This window comes from Betta splendens, chromosome 16 (assembly GCF_900634795.4).
Source record: "Betta splendens chromosome 16, fBetSpl5.4, whole genome shotgun sequence".
Taxonomy (NCBI): domain Eukaryota; kingdom Metazoa; phylum Chordata; class Actinopteri; order Anabantiformes; family Osphronemidae; genus Betta; species Betta splendens.
This window is the reverse complement of record NC_040896.2, coordinates 20,031,346-20,054,336: the sequence shown is the minus strand read 5'-3', so window position 1 is coordinate 20,054,336 and position 22,991 is coordinate 20,031,346. Positions and strand designations below refer to the sequence as shown.

Sequence of the window (22,991 nt, the reverse complement as noted above, 5' to 3'; positions counted from 1 at the left end):
CACGACTGGGTCTCCTGTGCAAACTGAATTCCTTCATGCACAGAAAAGGTTAGACAGGGTTACAATTTGTGTTTCCTAGTAGACTCTGGATATTGTGCCAACTCTTTTGTCATCTTACTGGTGCAGGATGAGTAAAACATATCAGGACAAATTATTTAATTTGTTTCTGATTCACAATGTCCTTTAATTGTGACGGTGGGGAGTTGTTGCATCTTTGGTTTATCAGAGATGCTGATGTCAGCTGCTCTTAAATACCTATAGGCATAAATTAGTTGAAAATTAATCTTGTATCGAGCACAAATACAACTGCACCATTAAATGCAGGCAGTGCTCTAGTAATTCAGGAAGCCCTTGGGCAGCTACAACATGTACAGTATTACATTAACAGTACAATAATATACAGTAACATATGCTGCCATATTTTGCCACCTGATGACCAACTTGCTAAGGTTTTTCCACATTCATGCTAAGCAAAATTATGAATGACTGAAGCTACTTTTATTAACATAGAAAATCTCATCGTCACAGCACATCAACAAAAAACTACAAGATTATTCACTTTAAGCTTAATTTCAAAGGGAGGTTAGGAAAGAAACCTGTGGTTCCTGAGGTCGTTCTACTTTGGCGACCTGGTAATGGACCTGTTAATTTTACTGGTGTGGGTATCAATCAAATCTTTGCATTTTAACATATAAAACAAAGTTATCATGCAAAATCAGATATTGAGGACAACAGGAAGCTGTTTCCACATATTTACAATGTTATGGGAAAATGCCTGGTGTTGTTTTAGTAATTCGTTCACCACCATTTACCCAATAGATGTCTGAAATACATTTAACACCTACATTGCAGGAAGAAGGGCTTAGGGTGCAGGTGTTGCTCAGTGCTCTATTGGTGCCATGCTGGCGTTAATAACTAGTGGTGATGCGTATGTGCTGTGATGAGAGAAGTCTGAGGCATGTGTCCAAAAGACTAGACGTTCGTATGAGAAAACGCATGCGCCGTGTTGCGTATCGATGCTTGTTTGCCACGTGTGAGGTGGTGTCAAGCTAGTGTAGGTGAGGCTGATGGTGGCAGGGGCGTGCGTGAGAGCAGTAAAAGATTTAACCTCCGCTGCTGGTAGATGAGCAGCCCAGCCTCACTTTATTAGTTTCTTACAAGTCGTCTCCATCAGGAAGAGGGTGCCTTTCATTAACCAAGATTAAATCACATGCAATGCTTCAGCAGCGTGTCCCCGAGCCAAAAGCCACCCCCTACCCTGCTCACTTTAAAAATAGACAAATACATTTCAGAGAAGATTTGCTCCCTCCCAGCGGTGACAGTTTGACAACCTGTTTTAATGTATGAGCAGCATGACTCGGATGTCACAGCATGTGGGGAAAGGAGGACGTGCGAGGCGATCGTTTTGGACGTTGCCCTTTTCCTGTTTCCAGACCCACCTCCTCTTCACCAGCTTGCGACATGTTCTGAAGCAGCCCTGCTTTGCACCCGTCAGGGTGGATCACTGGCAGAGATGGGCCGAATATGGCACCACGGGATGCACAGTGACAGCAGCAGAGCGCGATGGTGGACACAATCTCACTTAATAGTAAAACCGGGATGACATCAGCTGCGAAGCACAAAAACACAGTTGGTTGTTATCTCTGTTCTTGTGGTTGTGTTGTTGGCATGAGAAAAGAAAGCAACATCAACCCCGTCACGATTACTCATTTCATAAATTAGATTTATTATGATACAGTATGTAGTTATACTCTTTTCAAATATCTTTTTATATCTGAAAACTAAATTTGCCTTGAAAAACCCTGCACACCAGAAGCACCATGATTTTGTTTCTTTTTTAACATATACAACTTTATAATTCCTGTAAGTTATACTGTACATAAAAATACACAAATCTGTCTTTGCACCATGCAAAGGTTTCTTAAACCTGAAGCACAGGCGTTGAAATGAAAACAACAAACGCTGGATTGTGATGCATACGTTTGACCTCTTTTCTGTTGATTTGGCAAAGGACCAACAGGCAAAATGTTTTCTTCAAAAAAAAAAAAAAAAATCAACGAAAACGACAAACAGCTCATTTGACAAACATTTTCATTTCCAGATTAGGCAATACATTCATTGGAACATTAACCCATGCACATAACAGCAAAAGTGTTTTTCTAAGGCTTAAAGCCTTTGGATCTTTCAAATTAGCTTTGTAACCTCATGGATGATATTCACAGGTAAAAAATAACTGTTGTTACGCTGACTCTGTTGGATATGTTGGGTGGGTTTGTGTATGCATGCCTACACAGTTACAGTACAGCTAAAACACAATGAAGGCAGACAAGGTGCTTTGTTGGTCTGATGAACTGTAAGCGTGTTTGTGTACTCGAGAACCCCTTTGTTGCCCTTGAAGCAACAAATGCTGAAGAAAGTCTGTACAACATCAACTCCTAGTCTTCGTTTTTTAAATATATTTTCTGCTCTGACTTGCGGCAGCAAATCTTATCTTTGGCAAATGTCATTCACTGACAGTTTTTCATTGATACATTCTGATGTAGGAAATAGAAGAATCCTCTTCATGGAGGCTGTTGTGCCGTTCCATAAAAGGTGCTATGTGTAGCCATTTTAATCAATATGCCGATGTAAGATGTGACAACAAATGCTGCGTTTCTCAAACCTACCAGCATGTTTTCCATAAACAGGGACACAACAGTGACTTTTACTTGTCTCTGTCTCCTCCCATGGTTGATTTTCGTAACAAGGACAAATGTGTCTGATTGAATTATGCTGTGTGTGTTTACCATCTATCATCAGACATTACCATAAACTGTTAAGCACACTTTCTCACCACACAGCCTAAAAGAGGACAATCATCTTAGTTTTTACATGAACTATCTGTGCCACTTTCATACGGCAACTGCATACTGATAAAAATCGTTCCCATAGCACTTTAAAACTACATTCTTCTGTCTTTCATTCATTCACTTGTACATGTGTGCATAGACACACATTTGACATCAAATAGTAAGTGCTGAGCGTAGCCGAGCATGCAATTGCTGCTTATTTCCTGGTAAATACTGTAACATACTCCATGCAGTTTATCTCAGACGCTTGTTTTTGACAGTGAACAATAAAACATTTAGCTCTGCTTTAAATTAATAACACTCTTCTGTCCTCACCTCTGTAATGAAAATTGAGGCTATACAAAGTAAAAATTACTACTATTTATCATGTATGCTTTAAAGATATTCAGAGGACCAGGGTTATTGATGAATTGTAAGCATTGTTCCTGTAGAGTGAAGTCGTTCTCCTCTTCTTTCTTCCACCCACTCACTCTCAGAGTAGAGGGAGTTGTACTAAAAAATGCTTAGCAAAAAGCTGGGGAAACCCTTTAGTTGGTCACACTAGAGCAATACCTCATAGAAGAGCAGATATGCCTGAGAGTTGAGTACCCTTGATTCTGGTACCGTCTGAACGGTGGTATCACTCACGTACACCCACTGACCCTGGGAGCTGCTGCTGGCCTCCCTCGTACCTGTACATACACACAGCATTAATATTATTGAACACACAGATAACCTAAAAACTGGGTATGTGCTATAATTGCAATTGTGCTGTCTACCGAATGAGGATGTCATGGAAAACTACACAACAGACTAAGATTCCCATAACCTCATTTGTGTAAGCTTCTAAATGGCAGCAGCCTCACAACAGGCGCTCTGCTCCAGCAGTGATTCAAGCAGGAAGCATCCTAGTTATGTGGAAAGCAAGTGCAGCGGCTGCTAATGTGTGTTCAATCAAACAGGAAGCTATCATAAACCTTCAACGGGCAATTGTCAAAGTCAAACCATCGTCACTTACAATTTCTTTAACATCTTATAGACGCCAATCCTTGATAGAACCTCATTCAGTTCCACTGTGTGTACTGTCTAGTTTGAGGTGGATTAGGTGACTTGGCTGAGAGAGGATAAATGGCTAGAAAAGAATTTGCTGCCGAGTGAGCAGTAAAAACTAAGTACATTTACTAAGATTATGTACAGAAGTACAATTCTGAGATATTTTCACATGTTTAAAATTTGCTACAATACATTGGCCATTTTGAACAAGGAGTAGTTTTGCTTTTAGTACATCTTATAAATTGTTGAATAAAGTGGCAAAATCTAAAACTTAACCTCTTTACCTGACAGGTTCTTGTGGTGTTGGTCAGATTTCTTCTGGGGAGGGCGCACTTTTATATATGCAGCATAGTGCCCCCCCCTCATTGAGCCACTATGTTCAACAATCCCATACAGGCTGTAGAGGACACGTTCCTCCACTGCTAAATTCTAGTGGAAAAGAAAAACAACATTAGTAAAAGGGAGGAGTCGAGGAGTAGACATGAGTAGTACGAACAGCTGAAGCGAGAAACTTCAGGAAAAAGCAAAAGTTTACTAAAGGTATAAAATGGAAAATGTAGAGGGCTCAAAAACCTCTTCATCACAAATCTGAGCACAATTATTCAACTTGTTTGCTCACTACCTTGCAGGAAGCTGAGCAAAATGGAGCCAGATCCAGAACCAGTGGAAAATCAACATGGCGGTTCACCTTGCGTAAGTTCATCCCTGCCTTTAGATATAAAACCAAAAAAAAACAAGCCTTATTAACAACATCTTTGCTTATGGCATACAGAGTGATGAAGACGCTGTGCAGGACTGCCTACCTGGTGGAAACGTTTCAGATGTAAAGTGATGACTGGAGGCAGCGATGATATCAGCATTTGCTTTATGGCACTGGTGTAAACCTTCTCCACCTTTTTATCTATGCAACCAATGAAAGAAAAATCAATATCAGTCTTATCAATAATAAGACTGATATAAGACTAATAATATCAATATCAATAGACTGAATTCATACACTCGGGATCAATCATCACGCTGTGACTCTATATGTTGGGTCTCACCCGCTGAGCTGCTCTTGCGCAGGTGCTTCTGTCTGCGTTCGGTGCAGCTCTCACACAGCAGCTTGTTATTGCCCATCAGCAGTTCCACAGAGGTGAACTGGTGGAGGCAGGACTGGATGGAGCACTCCTTGGAGCTGGGGGTGTAGCTATGAGACAGCACCTGAAAGGCTCCCTGGTGGTGCTGATGGAAGAGGTTGTCCCGAGACTGCGCTTCTCCCGTCTCCTCTGGGGAACAGTGTGTGGAGGGAGAGCCGTCGCCTGAGGTAAACCCGAGACTCACTTTAGACACTGCAGTTACTAGCTGCTCCACAGCGCCCCCTTGTTTCGCGGAGGACGACGACGAGGGCGAGGAGGCAGAGAGGGGGACGGGGGACGGCGTAAGGGTGGAAGCGGACGACGGAGTGGACGCGTGACTGTGGACATGGAGCGAGGAGGAGCTGCGCGGGGTCCATTCGCTCTCCGAGGCCTCGCTGTCAGCGTCATTACTGCTGTCCTGAGCACCCGAGTCCCTCTCGCTGCCATCCGACAGGCTGCTGGCAGCGGCCGGCTTACAAGCAGCCACGCTGCGGGCTGATCCACCAGAGACCCCCTCCTCCACTGCTCGCTCTGCTCCGCAGCTCGCTCCCTTCTCCTCCAGAGAGCTGGAAGACTTCCTGCTTTGCTGCTTCTGGGGAAAAACAACAGCCATGAACCCCTTACAGAGATGCAGACTCTGCCATCAACATTATGGATTTAATTGATCATTTGAAAGATAAAACAGACAAATGTATATCAACATTGATACATAAGAGCTTTACAGGAAGCTTGAACAAGACCTAGTAAACAAATTGTTACCTTTCCGCTCAGCTTTCTTGTGTTTCGGTTGACAGCGTGTGCTGCAGAGAAAACCTGGTCGTGCGCTGTGTGCGCATCCTGCTCCCGTGTGCCCTTCCCCATCCTACCAGGGTTGGATGGTTTAGATATCTGAGCAGAAGCACACAAAGCCTGCTTAGTGAAGCGAACATAGTGCGGAGAAAAAGTTGAATCCTTTTTTTACCTGACATGAAATATTGTCAGTCAAAAAAACAAAACAAAATATGTATTACAGTGTTAGGCATCATCCTCTGCATTTGTCACACTGGCTTTCTTATAAATAGGTGTAGCAGCTCACCCTCTCCTCTATGATGGGTAAAGAGATATCTATGAAGGCTTCCTTCACTGTGGAAATCTGAAACAGAAATGTCAGAAATACACATTTATGATCTTCTTCCCCTCAGTTGTTAACAACAAGCTTTAGCTGCAGATATGAGACAAGTAAACACACATGGGAAGTGGCTGTTTCTCTGCTTCTCCCTCTCCAGCTCCACACCTGGTGCGCTCTATCTTCAAGGATATTCATTGGTTTACATAGCAACATTCACTTTGTTAACAACCGAGAGCTCCCACATTTTTATTGTACATGCCTGCTGCAAATAGTTGGTGTCTGAGCTGGTCCTTGAAGTGTTTTACTTTGTCTTTTTTTCCCTTGTTCATGCTTGTTCGGTTTGCTTTAACTTGTGTTTATCCTCTCATTGTGGGTATCAAAGTGAGAAATGTTACTCATGTATAACAACAAAGACAAAAATTGTAAGTTAATGCCAGTTATGTTCACTTCAGCTCTGTGACAACTGATCATAACAGAGAATGTTTCTGGAAACAGAAACGCAAAATACTGACTGCTTAAAGCAGCAACAAAATAAAGATTGCATGTTTGTAAAAAAACAAAAACTTGGCATTATTGTTTTAATTTTTTCTTATAATAAACTCTCTATTTCTTATAGTAAACTATATTTCTTATTGTAAACTCTCACACATACACACTTACATGCCCACATTCTTCACACATAATTGTGTTTGTCAGCTCGCCTACAAAGATGCGATCAACGAAGTTCATCTTCACACCTTCTTTCCCATATGCTGGAAAAGAGAGAATTATAACCAATCAATTCTTGAGTATTTGCCAACTAGACTAAACAAAGCCTCGTGCAAATTAAAATATCAAAAAAGCCCCGAGTTACCAGGCAGATAAGCCAACCTGAAAATATTATTATTTGAAATTTGCACAGGTAGGAAGGTGGTTAACCAAACATGGGTCTCCTCTCCTATGTCTGGTCATCCTCCAGATGTATTTCCATTAACTGCCACAAGATGGGACTATTGCTCTTGGACATGTGTGTAGTGCAGCACATACGGACCTTTGACTTGCCGTTTGGTCTCCTCATCTGCTGTCTTCTCTGTAGGATTATTAAATGCTTTCAGAATGCCCGCTTTCACCCTCTAAAACACAAAAGTAAAATTAACAGAGTTTAAATGGTCCTAATTTGTCTAACAAATCCATAAATCAACCTTGACTTGTCATTTGTGTTATATTTTCCTAAATTCACTATATTAACACCAATTACTGACATATCACAGTCTAGCCTATATCCGACTTTGACAGGTATACATATTATAGCATCATTAGTGTAAAAATAATTATTGTGCTTGTCTAAAAACATTAACATATATAACTCATCATTAATTGTGCATATTTGTGTGAGGAAGTTCTTTGAGGGGCCATCTTATTGGAGATGACATGGTCAGTGAGTGTGTTGGTGAAAGAGCTGTGAAGAGGCACAGCCACAGTAAAGCACCAATCAATAGATAATTGGCCATGGTCTGAGTCTGCAGTCGGGACCAGTCAACCCCCATTGTCCCGGGACCCACGCACTGGACTGGCTATTTAGGTCAAAAAGACGCTTTAATCCCAGTCCGGCTAGTCTGCACCCCACTCAGTCCGCACAGTCAAACCAGGCCGATGCTCTCCTACTAATTAATTACCAGTAACCCCCACCCACACCTCTATCCATCCCGTAAGTAACAGCATGTACTGTCCCACACAGAATGGGCTGTGGGAGGGGACGCTGGGGGTTGGGGGGGGGCAAGGTTGCTGGTACAAGGGTGAAGGGGTGGAAACTAAAATGAAGAAGGCGAAGAAAGACAGTCCATGCCCTCAGAGAGTAATCCCTACCATCTCAGCTAATTGGTGATAATTGAATGGGTCCAAATTTGCATATTTAGATCTCTGATACTAATGGTCAATCAACACAACCACTTAAGGCCTTTAAAAGGTTTGTACCACCCACTGTTAAAACAGCAGGCTCCCCTCCGAAACATATACAGACACGCACAGAGCAACAGATGTACAGAAAGCTTACTGTATTTATTTTCTTCTTGTAATGTAGCTATGAAATATGTTTGTAGGTAGATGAACTATTGCCATCTTGGAAAAGTGAGTGTGATGTAGATGCTTCATTAGTGACAATTAAAAGCTTGGTAAACAAGTGTAATTTTTATATAAGTTTTATAAACATTGAATGGACAGTTGGCTGCTTGGATGTATACATGAGTTTGAGTAAATGAATAATACCCTTTTTCCCATTTGCCTCCTTGATAGGACTGGGAGATGGGATGATGGGGAAGAGTGTGTGTGTGTGTGTGTGTGTGTGTGTGTGTGTGTGTGTGTGTTTGTGTGTGTAGGTGGGGGCTGTGTGACCCTCAAGCACACAATGGACTGCCCTGGAGCTCATTCAGCAGCTGTAGGTTTCCCAAGATCACACAATGACGCCGGTCGTGCCACTTGCAAGTCCCCTAAGTGGCACAACTGTCAGTGTTCACAAGTTTAAATGGGAGCCATGGAGCCCAGCCTGTGGTCCCCTCCTGGGCCTGAGGCTGACCACTAAACACACCCGCTAACTTCTCCTCCTTGGTTCACACAGTCACTGGTGGGGCCACGGGGGCCAGCTCAGGGCTGCTGTGAGGTATCCTAATTGCCCTGTGAAGACTGGCTGGTGGTGCGTCTCTGAGCTTGCCAAAAACACGGCAACATAGGGTTAAATTCAAAAACTGGCTTATGTGAGCGCACACAACCACCCACAAAGGCACAGGCATCTTACATCATAATCAGGATGAGTTTAATAAATCAAAGCATTATCGTGCATTACCAGGACCAAAATTAAGACTAAAATGAATAGCTGCAGATGTGTGTGTACGTTTTAAATGTTTCAGAACTGTAATCACTGCTACATGAATACACACAACAACACACCTTTGGGTGATATGACTGCATCCAAATATTAATACTCTGGACAGAACGTAGGTTTGTTAACTAGAGGCAGGTAGAGTTTTTGCAAAATTCAAAATTGTTTCTATTGGATAAGGAAAACCTTTACTTTGAAGTCTAACAACTGTTACATCAAACATTATTTGAAATATATTATGGTTAAGTGTAAACTGTTTACGTAGGCTTACTTTAGTTTCTTCTACTCGTATGGAGTCCAGTAAGTAGTGCAGAAGCTCCTGGCTGTCTTGTTGTTGGTAGCCCTTGAAGCGTGGAGCTCTGTGAAAGAGAGACAGAGAGGATTCAGAAAATATTACAATTAACAAGACTAACACTCTGAAATATTTTGGGCAATCATTAATATGACCAGTCTTTGTTTCAGAGGGTAACTCATAGAGAATATGCTGGTTTAAGGCTGTTAACCGTACAAAAAACATGATAGTAGTGAAACCACACACACAGCACCATCATACTGCCTTTAGTATTTTATTAGCAAAGTAGGGTCAAGCTCCCTCCTGGACATTATCTGCCATTGAAGCTAAAGCAGTTAGAGGGGAGGCTCTCCTTGGGTCCTGGCCATCTATGGTAAAACAGATGTGAGGACAGATGTCAGGACCAGATGGGCAGTGAAGGCTAGAGCCACCACAACCTGTTGGGCCAAGCCCACCACACAACCACAGGACAGGTTGGTCCAACAGGCACAACACACGGTGAGACGCCATATTTCTGCACAGAGAAAGTCCAAAGCAAAAGGTTTTCATAAGGTGGGTGACCCTTTAATAGTACCTTTACTCAATACTCAATCAGTCCTTCATTGGCCAATAATAAAACTGTGTGTTGCGTTTAAGAAACATTGTATAATCACTGATCTTTAAGTAAATCCCAACCACCACTTACACGACCAAATTACTGTAGATACCAGTCACTTGATATTTATTTGTGACAAGCTGTATGTGACCAGAGTATTAAGCAATATGTTTAAGGATGAATTCATATGCTCACTATTGGAAAACCCTAATTAAAATCAATCATCTGTCTGAAACACACAGCCACTGTCCACAACAGGGATCATTCCAGGAGGTCTGAAGGAGCCCAAGGTCACCCTTGACCCTGAAAAACTGACACGATCTGCATTTCTTATGCTCCTCTTTGCACAGACACATGGAGAGAACAGGGGTAGGGATGGTCAGGAGCACATATGTCACTACTTGTCAGCTCTCAAAATGAACAGCATGTGAAGGAATGTCCCTGTTGTTGCACTTACTAGTTTGTCAGTCTCCCATGAGAGAGAAACACAGAGCTCGAAATACGAAGCACAACACAGAAAAAGAGAGATGAAATGGGTTGGGCAAAAAGAGCGTGAGGGACAAACGCAAAAAGGTAATGAAGATAAAAAAAAATGAGCTTGGTGGAGATCAGTGGGAATGAGGAGGTCTGGAAGCTCATCCCAGTGGAGAGAAGCAGAAGGGCCCTGTAGCACTGCTCTCAATCTGGCCAATGCAAACAGCTGCGGTGCTAACACAATTAATAGCCGGATGAGTTAGTACCAGACACAAGGCCACACAGGCCCCCCCCCCACCATACACACACACACACACACACACACACACACACACACACACACACACACACACACACACACACACACACACACACACACACACACACACACACACACACACACACACACACACACACACACACACACACTTCAGAGAATACATTTATCCAGCATTTAGTCACATAAAAGCATAGAAAACAGAACAGTGATTGATTGATATTAACATGAAATAGAGGACATGTAATCAAAGTACATAAAATTTTAATAAAATAGTTAAAATAGAATACTATTTATTATGTATTTCTTTTACCAGAACCAAAAAAAGATACGATTTGATGTAATGGAATAGTTAATTGATGAGTGATAACACGGTGAAACACTTTGGTTGTCACACATTATACAAAACTTTAAAGCTGGTTTCTCAACCACAGGCAACAAGTTCTGGACAACACAGTGTTACCAGCAATAAACCATGTGATACCAGCCTTAACGGAGAATTCTTCTTGCTTTCAGGTTTCGTAGGTAGACCAAAGTGAACAGACTCAATCTGTAACGTTAGAATGCTAAGACTGCAGCTCTCAGCATCCGTACACAAGCTAAGATTCATATTATTTTTCTAACCAACTATGCAATATTTGATTCTTTTCTTGAACCTGAAAAAGGTCTTCCTCCCGAGCAGACCAGCAGGCTGGCCCTGCCTCTTTGTGTACGTGTGTACGTGTCCTGGATGCCATAGCACAAGATGGAATTTATTGTTGCCTCTGAAAATTTCTATCAGAGATGTAAGGCTTCTCATAAAGGCTTTTGAACAATATTGAAAGATGTGGGTATGTAGACATTTATAAACATCAGTCGGATAGAGGAGCACGCCGGTGTATTTTTAATTTTTAAAATACAAAAAATTATGCAGCGGCTGTCCTGTGAATTGAATCCTGCCAGGCTGGAAGCAGGTGTAGCTGAATACCTTTGTGTGGCCTTTTTGTCCAGCTTATGTATTAGATATGCATAGAGAGTGCACCAATAATAAAAGTAACAACGAATAGCAGCACATGTATCTACAGGAGTATGCTATGATCAACAAAAAACAGCAGTAGGCAGTGTTTCCAAGACTGGAGGAAAACTATTTAGCTTTGATTAAATGTTATTTTTCCCACACAGGCTTTGTAGGAAAACAAGGCCTGGGTACAAGCTGAGACCCTCCCTGGCACCAGACGCAGTTTGTGGTGCTGACCATTTCACCCACATGGCTTGGCACATGTCCGAGCACGGACCAGACCCCTTCCACTGGCAGGAGGAGGAAGAGGCAGGCTGTGGGGTACTCAGCTGGTTGAGGTCACGCGCATGTAAATACATATACACACACGGACGAATCTGGAGGCATTACAGCTCCAGTTGTGCACAAATCCCCCAACTGGCACCGATCTAAGCTAGGACGCTGTAATAACCTGCCTGTCAAAACACACCGGTTTAGAAATAGAAAAAAGCATTCTCAGTCCCCACAGGTCAAGGACAGACACAACCCTCTTAAAGAGACAAGAGCTTGCAATGACAAGTGAGGTTGGCCGGCTACATTAACGGAGTGCAGCCATAATAAAGGCCACTACAATAGAGAAAAATGTCCCAGTAAACAGGGACCATTCTTGACCTCGTCCTTTAAGCTCAAAGCTTTAGACCTGACTGAATGCGAGAGAGCTACTGTATGGAGGAGTCAGAGAGAGAAGCATGTGCAAGATCAGGCTATTTGGGAACATGACAATTATGTACAGAAAAGCATATACCGTACTGTAGGTGGATGAGGCCTTGAAAGTGCAATAGATCTTAGGTCAATCTGGTTCCTGGACCTAGTGTCTCTAGTTACTGCTTCAATGAGCACTTTTCAACATATTAGCAACATGTTAACAATATCACACTGAAGCAAAGCCATCACTTTTGAGTTCTTGGCAATAGAGAATAATGACTTGGAGGCTGTGAAGATTCTGTGTAGGTGTTATAACTTAGTGAGTACAAGTACTTTGTGGTTCTTCTCCCTATTTATTATATAGATAGTTTGCAAATTTGTTACCACAAAACTTTTTCCCAGACTTGGCCGGACTTGCCTTTTAACTATGCCTGTTTTTTTGGAACATAGGGATTGAGATACTGCATAGTGGAGTCCATATATACCATATGGGCAATGGAGCTGAGGCTTAATGTAATATCTCTCAATTCAAAGTCTTGTAGAGTGGAAGAGATTAGACCTACTTATAATGTGAATGCATGGAGGTATGCACTCGCTATTTGGATGCACAATCACTTGCATGTGTGATGCAGGCGGAGGTGGTATCAGGTGAGGTGGCAGCCCACACACACAGACACACAGACAGACACACGCCTGTGTAATGAATGTTAGGCACCAGAACAACAGTCAAGGTCGCACCAGAAATTTACCCAGTCATCCAACATCAAATGCCCTGGTCACCCACCTGCACTACTAAACAAGACCCCCCCAGCTGAACGGCATGGCATCACACGGGCTAGACCCAACCAGCAGCGTATGGTGCTCAGACAAGGACGCAGCCAACCACACATTCACGCAAGCAAATGTTCACAAATGTGCAGTTGTGCTCCCGTTTGTCACACAGCCTGTTGGACCTTGCTCTTATTCAAATATGACACAGGTGGCACGGCAGTGTGGCAAGCAGCAAAAACAGCCATGAATAGCTAGCTGCTGCTAGGCATTTACTAAGCTACAGTGCTTTTAGTGTATGATGAGCTTAGCATGCATGAAGAGCCATTCAGTTGGGACCAGGTGCTACCTGGGCCTGGCTGGTTCAAGCGGTCACCGCCACAGTGAGGGAGTGAAGCAGGTGAATGTGGAGGCTGCACTATAAACCATTGGTTTAAAAATGGGGGAACTAGTGTTTAGTGTTTCAAGATGGCCAAGATAGTCTTTATGTTTCAATACCAACACATTTTACATGTATGAGCATATGGAAGAAGTTGAGCATTTGGTATAAAGAGAAGAATCTTACTTCTGGCAGAGCTGGTTGAAAAGGATCTTGGGATTGACCGGCCCTTTCCCCGGCTCTTTCATGCTATGGAGGAAGGAAAACATGGCTGCAGTCAAGGGTTCTGGACTGAGCAGTGATACCGTCAGGGGACTCTGGAAGACGTGGAGACAAAATAAAATCAATTGACATGTGTTTATTAAAATTATTGAGATTATACTGTAACTATATTATAGAGAGCAGGGGCTAGCTGATATATTAAAAATTCACTTAAAGTCGTTTTCTTAAAATGTTTTGATATTATCACTCCCTAAAACATGTTTTGGCAATAATTTGTACAGGAGATTACAATAATGTCTAATAGATTATTACAACAAAATGTATTTACTGAACATACAACAATAATTGTACAGTTTTATATCTTCGTACAGCACTGTAATTGTATTAAAATGTAAATAAACATTTAATCAACTGAAATGATCAGTTTAAGTTGAAACTTGAGCAGGTCTCACCAGTTTAGTCTCAACAGGTGGGCAGATCCTCAGTTTGTACCCTTTCTCCTTCACTTCCTGGATGAGATCAATGAGCATGTGGGTCTGGGACAAGTTCTTGAGAACAGAAAAGACAAGTCAGCCATCCAATTAAGTGCATTAGATCACGCTTTGTCCAGGTATAACCTAAAAATTCATAAAATATTACACAGTGGAACAGTTGCCAATGATAATTGATGGCAGACAGTGCTGTGGACAGCAATAAATTATAAAACACTGAAAGAAACAACAATAATTTCACACACTAATAAAAACATAATCAGCAAGTTCTAACAGCTGGATCCATGCTTATCTGTAGTCAGTTAAATCGCACTTGTAAAATATTCTTTCTATTTTGGTAGAATTTAATAAACATGCACTGAGTCGGTTAGACTGAAATGGGGTTTCAACTCTATCCATGATCTTTGAGATTTAAAAGTAGAGGAGAGAGAAGGGATCGCCTAAAGAAGTCATTGTCCCTCCATGTTAGAGAAGCATCTTTTTCTTCTCTTTCAAGAGATATTTGTTTTGTCACATCCTGGCAATGAAGACAGTTTCTATGGATAACACACAATGGAGCCGCCATTGTGAACACAGACACAGCTCATCCTCTGATAATTATGTGTTTTCACCAGAAAGATTGCAATTTCCAACGAGACAATACAAACAGACTATGAGAGGGAGGGGAAAAGCATATAAAACGCGCTCACTCGAATTTCAATCAATGAAGAAGGCCCTGAGGGTGATTAACAAAATGGCGGAAAAAACAGCTTCATTGTTGGGGAGGCATGTCAATTTGCAGTCACCATGACACGACCAGAGAAAGACTCCAGAGGCTCTATAGCCATGCTGTGTGGTGAACATGCTTTGTACCAACCAAGTGTCACTTGTGTGAGAGCAGGTGAACGTGTCCAAGTTGCACTACATGTGCTTCAACATGACCTCAACATACACAGTCATTGTAGGACAGGCCGGGCTTCTAACAAACAGAACCTCAGGAGTGTTCCTACATTGTAGAGCTACACATTTTTATTCTGTAGCATTAGAATGAGAATCCCAGTTACTCATTAGCTTATCGCTGAGTCTTTAGAAACACAGCAATGACTGGCAAGCAGGTTGTTTGTTAGAGACAATCGCGCTGTCATCAAGCTTTGCATCTTAAAGATCTGACTAGAAGTATACACAGCGTGCAGTGGTGTTTACAGGCAGGCAGGGTCACAGGAGCTGTTACGGTTCAACCAACCTGCATGACAGCATTGAAGAAGCAGGTGTTGCCCAGGTTATTAATGCCTTTCACGGGGACCAAGGTGCTGTTGATGACAGGACTTTTACCTCTGGGCGGGTCAGTATAATCTGATGGCTCCTCTCGTAGCTTAATGATCTTCGGTGATGCTGTTGAGACAGAAGGTGAATGCACAAATTTTAAAACTCGCGCATGAAATTCAAAAGGGTGATTTGGCTTCTACTTTAAAGTTTTAGGCTGATTGCTATAAAGATTTCAGCTAAGCTACTGGAAACCTGAGGTCGGGGCAACTTAAATCAGAAAGCAGAAGTTGGCCTTGCCGCTGAAAAAAAGACAGACTTCCCAGTTTTGGCAAGAAACCCCCATATTGCCTCTAGTTTAAGTTAGACTGGGCTTGGGAGCAGGGTGCTGGATGGCAGCTGGAAGGAAAGCTGGGTCATTTGGGAAAGCAGATGACAGCTGTAGAAGTTTTCACTGGTTAGTGAGGGAGGGGTGTGGGCTGAGGTTGGAGCCAGCTGTTACTCCGTATCACCGATGGAAGCTAACCTTAAATGGAAGCGAAAACACAGATGGTCAAAATCGAACAGTGTCATACAGACAGTCTTCTGGGTATAGACCAGAGTAGGTGCAGAACACATGCAAACTGATGGCATGCCAGCAGCTAACACTGCAATGAGTCAATATTGATAATGTGTTGCTGATATGTATTAGTACATACTAAGCCACTAAACCGTGAGGAATACTGGAATGCGAGATCAGAGTAAAACATGGCACATGACACAAAAGCAGAAGAACGCTCAATACAAGCGGACGGCTGAAAACCAAACAGTACAAGATGGCAAACTCATATGGGGACCTTAAATGAAAAAGCTGCAAAGAATTTAACTAAATGTTGGTAAACACAAAGAGCGTTGGTCCATGAGCACTTCACCTAAGTGAGCCAGTCAAGAAAGCAGGCTGGCAGTGAGGTCACTGACCTGAACCTGCTTATGTCCAAGCAAAGAAAATTCAATTGACCCATAACCCATCATCGCTCACTCTCACTGTTCCTCACAACACACAAATGGCCTTGCCTTAGCACACATTCAATACAGGGAACCTCTCCTTGTACACAACACATTTACTGAAAAACCCATTTCATCTACATTGATGGCAAGCCCACCGCTAACTGCTACCCAGCAAGTCTTTTCTCTTCAAGGGCAAGGACGTCAACAGGAGTGCCCTGGTCATAGCCGCTGGAATGTGAACCTTGGCCTTTTTACTCGTGCCTTTGGCAATTTTTATTTTATACTCAAACAAATTCCACTCAAAAGGGGTCTCTATGTAAAGTGGCAACTTTTCAGTTAAACAGATTTGATTAGAACACACACACCCACTCCCCCCAGGTGTGCAGCAATGTTATTTTCCAACTGTGTCGCTTCACATCGGAGCTTAACACGTAGGAGAAATCAAGAGAGCGCCTCAGTCTCGTTCTGTAGGGACTGAGAAGACAGGGACGAGGTTCAGCTTGTCGGGGCGACATGCTGTTTTGGCGCTCCACCCAGTGGTGCTAAATGCATCTGGCCCTCTGTGCTGGCAACATCTGGAGGCCTATTTCCATCTTTAATGTCAAGCCATAAGGGTGCTCCCATATGTCAACACACAATGCAATAAAAACAAGGGGAGATGGGGGAAAAAAATCAAAACCCAAAGTGTATTTTTGAATTTGTGAGACTAGGAAGGTGTGGAAAAAACACGTTCTAACAAGTGTGAACAACTGAACAGAAGAGAAAGTAACTGAGAGAAAGTGTGTAAATGAGCGCGACCACTTGTTGTGAGGTTTGCGAGCGAACGCACAAAAATCAGCCGACTTAACGCGACTTGAGTGCGCGAGCTGCAACCGGCACTCAGGCTACTGTACGAGCCATCGGAGGAATGAAGAAGCTAACTGGGCGCGCTGTCAGTGCCAGCGAATGCGCACGCTGCATCTGGGACCGTCACCCAAGGTAAACAATGTTCAGGGAGCCATCTGGTCGAGACTGGCAAGAGGGGGGCAGAAGAGGGCAGCGAGAGGAGCGGTGGGTGGAGGGAAGGGTTGCGACGAGCGCAAGCATATGGAAAGGCAGATTTTTCCTCTCCCTGCAGCAGTCAGCGAAGGCAAATGTCAGCATGCGCCGCGTCCACGCTTGACTGTGCCGCACTCGGCACCACCACCTGGCCCTCCTTGTTCAACCACCGAGTATGGGCAGCGGAGGCAGTGTGCGCGCTCTCCCTGGGGCGGAGGAAAGCATCGAGGGGCTCCGGCTCGTCCACATGCACGCATGTTAACCAACACCTCCCACACTCCCTGCTGTTTCACACAAGGGATATATAAAGAGCCATGGAACTAGTTTGCCTTCACAGAGAACAGTAGCTGAATATTTCCACAAGACTGGAAAATATTGAGTGGTTTTGCAGTAATGTGGTACACAGTTGGCCTGGGACACCTTTGGCTTGTATGGCCAGTGGGCTTCATACCCCTACATGTATGTTCACTTACAGTGCAGCGGAGTGGAGGGCCAAGGCCAGCTCCCTTCATGCAGAGCAGGCAGTCAAGAGGAAGGCCAGGCAACACCAAATGTCTTATTAATTCGTTAATTTGTTGTGACTGCAGGGCATGAAAAAGCCTGTTTCCTTGCCATCTGAGGCCAAGAGAACCCAGTGCCATGTTGCTTACAGCCACACAAATACAGAACATACACATGGCTTATTCTACCCACTATATGGCCTACTTTCATGTGCGGTGGTGGTAATAAAGACAGAATAACCCTTGATTACCTTCATGAAAAAAAACGAGGAAAAGCGTCTGACTTTGACTTGACAGGAAAGTGTGGTTATCACCCAATAACACAATAGCACAATATATCCTCTTTGCATTAATCTCTCAGAAGTATATAGTAAATGTAAATACATTTCTAACAAACAAATATGAAGGTTTCACAGGTGAGAAGCAAAACTTGAGGTCTATTCTACTAACAGCACTTCAATGGTACACTGGTTAAGTGTTATGACTGTGGGAATAAGGGTATGTAAGAAAAACACATAGATAGCATGTCATATCATAAACCTGGACATTCTGTAAAATACTGAAAATGTGACAAAATTATGAACAGCAGTAAATACAGTACACGTTATAGTAAAACAATGACAGTAATATGATAAAACTAAGCTTTCTTTTGAACCAGAACAAAGAGAGATTTCAATGAGAAACAAGCCATGACATCTATTCATAACCAACATTTTAATTTGCTCCACAAAGACTCTGCAGCTGTGTTACAGGAAGTCTAGCTCCCTGAGGTCAGTTTGCTTTTTACCGGGACTCTGGTACTTGAGCTGAAGGCCTTGATGGTGAGAGAGCACAGTTAATCGACTTTCTTTCTTCCCTGAGCCGTTGTTATACAAAATTATTATAGATTCTGGGGGGGAAAAAAGCCTTGCTGGGGATCATTTGTGCTTAGGATCCATAGGAAAAAACAGTACAACAGCAGCTTCTTCTGAAAACCTGGCCTTCACGCTGAAATGCAATTTCACAAGCTTCTCAACACACAACAACCACCTATTTTGTTGCAACAATAGCCGCGAGCCTCTATACCCATTTGTCCGACCGGTGTGGAGCGATTGGGTGGCAAGAAAAGTGGCAGGTAATTTAAAAGAGGCAAAAGGGAAAGCTGCAGGCAACGAGTGTCCAGCTCAGCGCATTGTTCAGCACAAGAAGCAGAGCCCTGCTTATCAGCAACGTCCACTAAATGGCTGTTCCACAAACATAATGACATACAGGAAAAGACAGATAAGCTTATCTCCAATCTCACTTGTGCGACTTGCTCAGAGAATTGGAGACAGCAATCTATCTACAAACACTGTATATTACTGGTTTAATTAAACTTGAAAAATGGCAGCGCTCATTTCAAACCGTGTTCTACATTTTTGCATTTTTCATACTCAAATAAAACTGTAGCTGAGTAACAAACTATTTCAGCCTCGTCAAAACACACATTACTAAAAGAAATTGCAGATTCTTCAGGTATCTAATGCATTTGGCAACAATAGTCATTCAGATTCAGATTTATTTTTCCAACAAGGTCCTGTGCTCACAGCTGCAAGAATGCACGGTGCCGTGCGCAGTTTAAAACTAAAACGGCCAGCACACACATAAAACTAAGATTTTCAAATTTCTGCGTGAAAGTGTATCTGTGAGTCTGAGTCCACTGAGAGTTAGTGTGCTCCAGCTGTTAGGATCTAGTTGCTCTGACTTGTTGAGGACCCTGGATCCCACTAGTGCAGCACAGGGGCCCAGAGGTGGTGAGACATACAGCAGCCCAACGAGGGAGCGAGGGACAGAAACAGATAGTGATAAAAAGACAAAGAATGACAGAGCAGAAGCTGAAGCCCACGCAGCTGCTCGTGTTCTTAAGGGAACCCAGCCGGGAAGCTTCGCTCAAGCGCCTAATTCCTATAATATGTGCAGTCATGCAGTGTGCAGGGTGGGGGCGAAGGTGGGGGATAGCTGTGGCATCAATCTCACAACAATGCATCCGTGGCTGAGAGGCTGAGGGTGGACCAGCCTGACTGGGCCAGGGTGGTTGGCCCATGGCCACTGGAAAGTGGGCACTGAGCAGGGGGCTACAATGACACAGCCAATGACACCGAACAGTGGAACACCCACCGGTGGCATGACTGACGTAAAGGGACACAAGCCGAAAAGTAATCAAGCTGTCAAATATCAATTAATCAAATATACATTCAGGTTTATTTGTTAAATTGTATTTGACATTTACATTGCTCTTGAGAAGCATTGTAATTTTATGATTGAGCTCAACATATTGAATTATACCAAGATTAACACATTATTTAATAATGCGTTGTATCATGCCTCAGACTATGGCGTCTTAAATAGGTTGAGATAACCACTGCCACCAGGGGGAGCAGGTGTACTGTACTGACCTAGTGCGTAGGTGAAACACTGATGATACATGATTACTCAAAATTTGTGGTTTTCAACAGATAGTACAATATATCTGTGCCTTGTTAACGTAGTAAGCTATGTGCAAGTCTAATAAAAGCCTATTTGACATTAGTAGGTGGCCAAATCGTCAGGATGTTGCACTTTACCTGATGTTGCCTTGACAGAGTGCTTCTGTAAAAAGTCCACAGTCTGAGCCAACGCCTTCTTGTTGCAGTGAGTCGAGAGCTCCTCGTTACATTCAAAACACCTGTTGTACATATATACAATAAGATATTAAGAAACAATAAAATAAATAAATATTTAATATTAATTATTGAAAGTCTAATGAACAAAAAATGTTTTTTTTTTAAAAACGATTCTGAAATATGCATCTGAAATAAGTGAAAACAATGTGTGTTTGTGATTAGACACAAACATAGATCTCAATTAATACTGCTCTGGGGGGCATAATGTATCCCTATACACGTCCTAATACAGTAATTGTCCACATACATACTCTATCCTGCTTGTCATCAAGTCAATATAAGCAGCAAGTGCTTGTACTTGTTTTTCTATCTTTTTCCTCTTCAGTGAATGAGGTTGTGAGGTTTCTCACCAGGCCTTCCATGTGCTCAAACTGATGGTGATGCAGTGAGACTCAGGATGAAAAGCTTGGTGGTGCTTGACTGCGTGCACAATCCCAGACTGGTTGCAGCCCTGTAAGTGAATTAATTACAAGTATGTGTTATTAATCAGCACAAAACTCACTCAATTCAACCATATGCATTATTAAAGATAAAGGATTATTTCTACCTCAGTGAAGGTTGATGTGGCTATGTGGCTTTTTGGTTTTTACATTTACTGGAGTACCCTGCTCCAGGTGTGAGAAGGCTATATATTCTTACCTTATTTTAAATCGTCATTTGCACAATTCAGAAATATTATTGAATGTTATTTGGTGACAATGCTTTTTAATAAACTGCGTAAATGTGCAAAGCGACGTGGTGTATCATTTCATTTTAACTATATTCCAGAGGAACAATAAATCATTCATTACTTTACCTGTATTATTAAGTGTAGTATATTATATTTATTTTGAATAATATCAATGTAATTAATTTTGTAAATGTATTATTATTATTGATATTGTCTGTTTTTTATTCTGACACTTGGAACAAGCTGCATTAATAAACTTGAATTTTTCAAAGAAATGTTGCTTGGAAAACAAAACTTACTTGGAAACCACACTTTAAGCAAATCAAGATGTCATGTGAAGCTACTGGCTCTCCGTCTTTCATTGTCCTCTCTCTTAGGCAATCTGAGCACATAAACCACACGCTGGAAGTCACAGATTTCTTCACGGAGCTCAGGTCCACTGCCTTACTCACATGCTGGCACGGCAAGCCTAATTTAAAAAAACAAAATGATTTAGCTTTTGAATGTCACTCTGTCACTCACTATTCATTGTGATGGACACCATTCTGCCAATTCAGAAGTTACAGCCTTATTAGCCTGGTGCCCCGTGGTACATGCTGTAACTTACCACTGACTTCATCAGAGGACTCCTCATCTCGAGGTTTCCTAGGTTTATTAGTCCGCTTAGTCATGTCGGCGGTTTTCAAGGAGAAAGGGTCCTTTAGCCGCATCTGGAGCTCTGGTTTGGGAGAGAAAGTACAGTTTTATGACTCAGTACAACTAGAAGGACGTAATACTGGGAAAAATGCACAAGTAGCAAAAATACAGTGTGTCTGCATGAAAACAAACCCCAGCACATTGGATTTAAAATCAGTTTAATGCGTTTGTGCGTTTACATTTGTAACAGATGAACAGTTTAGAAATTGTAGCTGTTTTCACAATATTGTTCAGTTTTGATATAATTTTGACATATTAACCAAAATTTGAATTGATTCATATTTTGTTCTAGCGGGTCCTTGCCTGCCTGGTGATGCTTAAACAAGCTTCTACTCAAACCAGGCTCTGTTTCTGCTTTGAGGAGGTTTCTGTTTTATTATTTTCAGTCTGGACTACACTGTGGATATTGAAATGTACTAAACAGTCCACTGTTCGGCTACAAACAGCACAGTCTATTGTAGGTCTAACATTGTAATCCTCAGGATGGGGGCAATTCATATGTTTTCACTCAGACACAGACTGGTCACCCTCTAATACCAATAGGCCTCAACAAGACCCTTATGTGCACATGATGTGATCTGTAAATCATTTACGTCAAATACACTTACACTATGAATGAAGATCCTTTCCGTTTTAATTTTGCGGACTGCAGAATGAACTCACCTCTTTATTTTAGCTCCTATGTTGACTGTGTTAGCCTGAAGCCAACAGTGAGAAACAGATGTCAACTCTTCCTGGCTAGCAAACACGCTAGGTACCTTAGGAAAAACTAAAGCATTAACAAGCGTGTTTCATCCAATGCCACGTTGAAATGTTAAGTCATGTTAAAGAGAAGTACAGAGCGCCGAAACAAAAGAAACACGCGTTATGTTAATATCTACTGATTTTTGAAGTCGACTTTTTAAATGTTGGCAACCTTTCGGTAATTTAGCATCAGCTAGCAGCATTAGTCAACATGTGACGCACTACGGGATCTCAGTTCGGCCAAAAGCCGCGTTCACATTCTAATTATTATCTCGAACATATACAGTGTTTTG

At 42.3% G+C, this 22,991-nt stretch overlaps 1 protein-coding gene across 3 annotated transcripts; it reads right to left on the bottom strand.

Moving 5' to 3' along the window:
- Nucleotides 1–112: 112 nt before the first annotated feature.
- On the bottom strand, nucleotides 113–22,940 carry usp45 (ubiquitin specific peptidase 45). Of its 3 annotated transcripts, none has more exons than XM_029128215.3 (19): nucleotides 22,618–22,939; nucleotides 21,866–21,976; nucleotides 21,558–21,727; nucleotides 20,939–21,039; nucleotides 20,490–20,590; nucleotides 15,363–15,511; nucleotides 14,102–14,197; nucleotides 13,614–13,744; nucleotides 9,233–9,320; nucleotides 7,138–7,219; nucleotides 6,768–6,859; nucleotides 6,075–6,131; nucleotides 5,759–5,887; nucleotides 4,925–5,588; nucleotides 4,685–4,782; nucleotides 4,504–4,590; nucleotides 4,166–4,310; nucleotides 3,402–3,520; nucleotides 113–1,609 (listed from the first exon to the last, which is right to left on the bottom strand). In XM_029128215.3, the coding sequence occupies exons 2-19, from the start codon at nucleotides 21,966–21,968 to the stop codon at nucleotides 1,583–1,585; spliced, it is 2,439 nt and encodes an 812-aa protein (XP_028984048.1). In that variant the 5' UTR covers nucleotides 21,969–21,976; nucleotides 22,618–22,939; the 3' UTR covers nucleotides 113–1,582. The 3 variants fall into 3 exon arrangements, 2 of the variants coding, with proteins under 2 accessions (XP_028984048.1, XP_028984047.1); XM_029128214.3 differs by having other exon boundaries at nucleotides 4,925–5,591; nucleotides 22,618–22,938; XR_008692717.1 differs by lacking the exons at nucleotides 113–1,609; nucleotides 3,402–3,520; nucleotides 4,166–4,310; ... (3 more) ...; nucleotides 5,759–5,887; nucleotides 6,075–6,131 and having other exon boundaries at nucleotides 6,978–7,219; nucleotides 22,618–22,940.
- Between the last annotated feature and the right edge of the window lie 51 nt (nucleotides 22,941–22,991).

What these genes read in the sequence shown, in the direction of transcription:
- usp45 (XM_029128214.3), bottom strand. Translation starts at nt 21,968, where the DNA reads ATGCGGCTAAAGGACCCTTTCTCCTTGAAAACCGCCGACATGACTAAG. An exon ending in GCTTAAAGTGTGGTTTCCAA is followed by an intron (nt 21,040 to 21,557) that starts GTAAGTTTTGTT and finishes ATTCACTTACAG; the next exon opens with GGCTGCAACCAGTCTGGGAT. An exon ending in TGTGTGAAGAATGTGGGCAT is followed by an intron (nt 6,132 to 6,767) that starts GTAAGTGTGTAT and finishes TTTCTGTTTCAG; the next exon opens with ATTTCCACAGTGAAGGAAGC.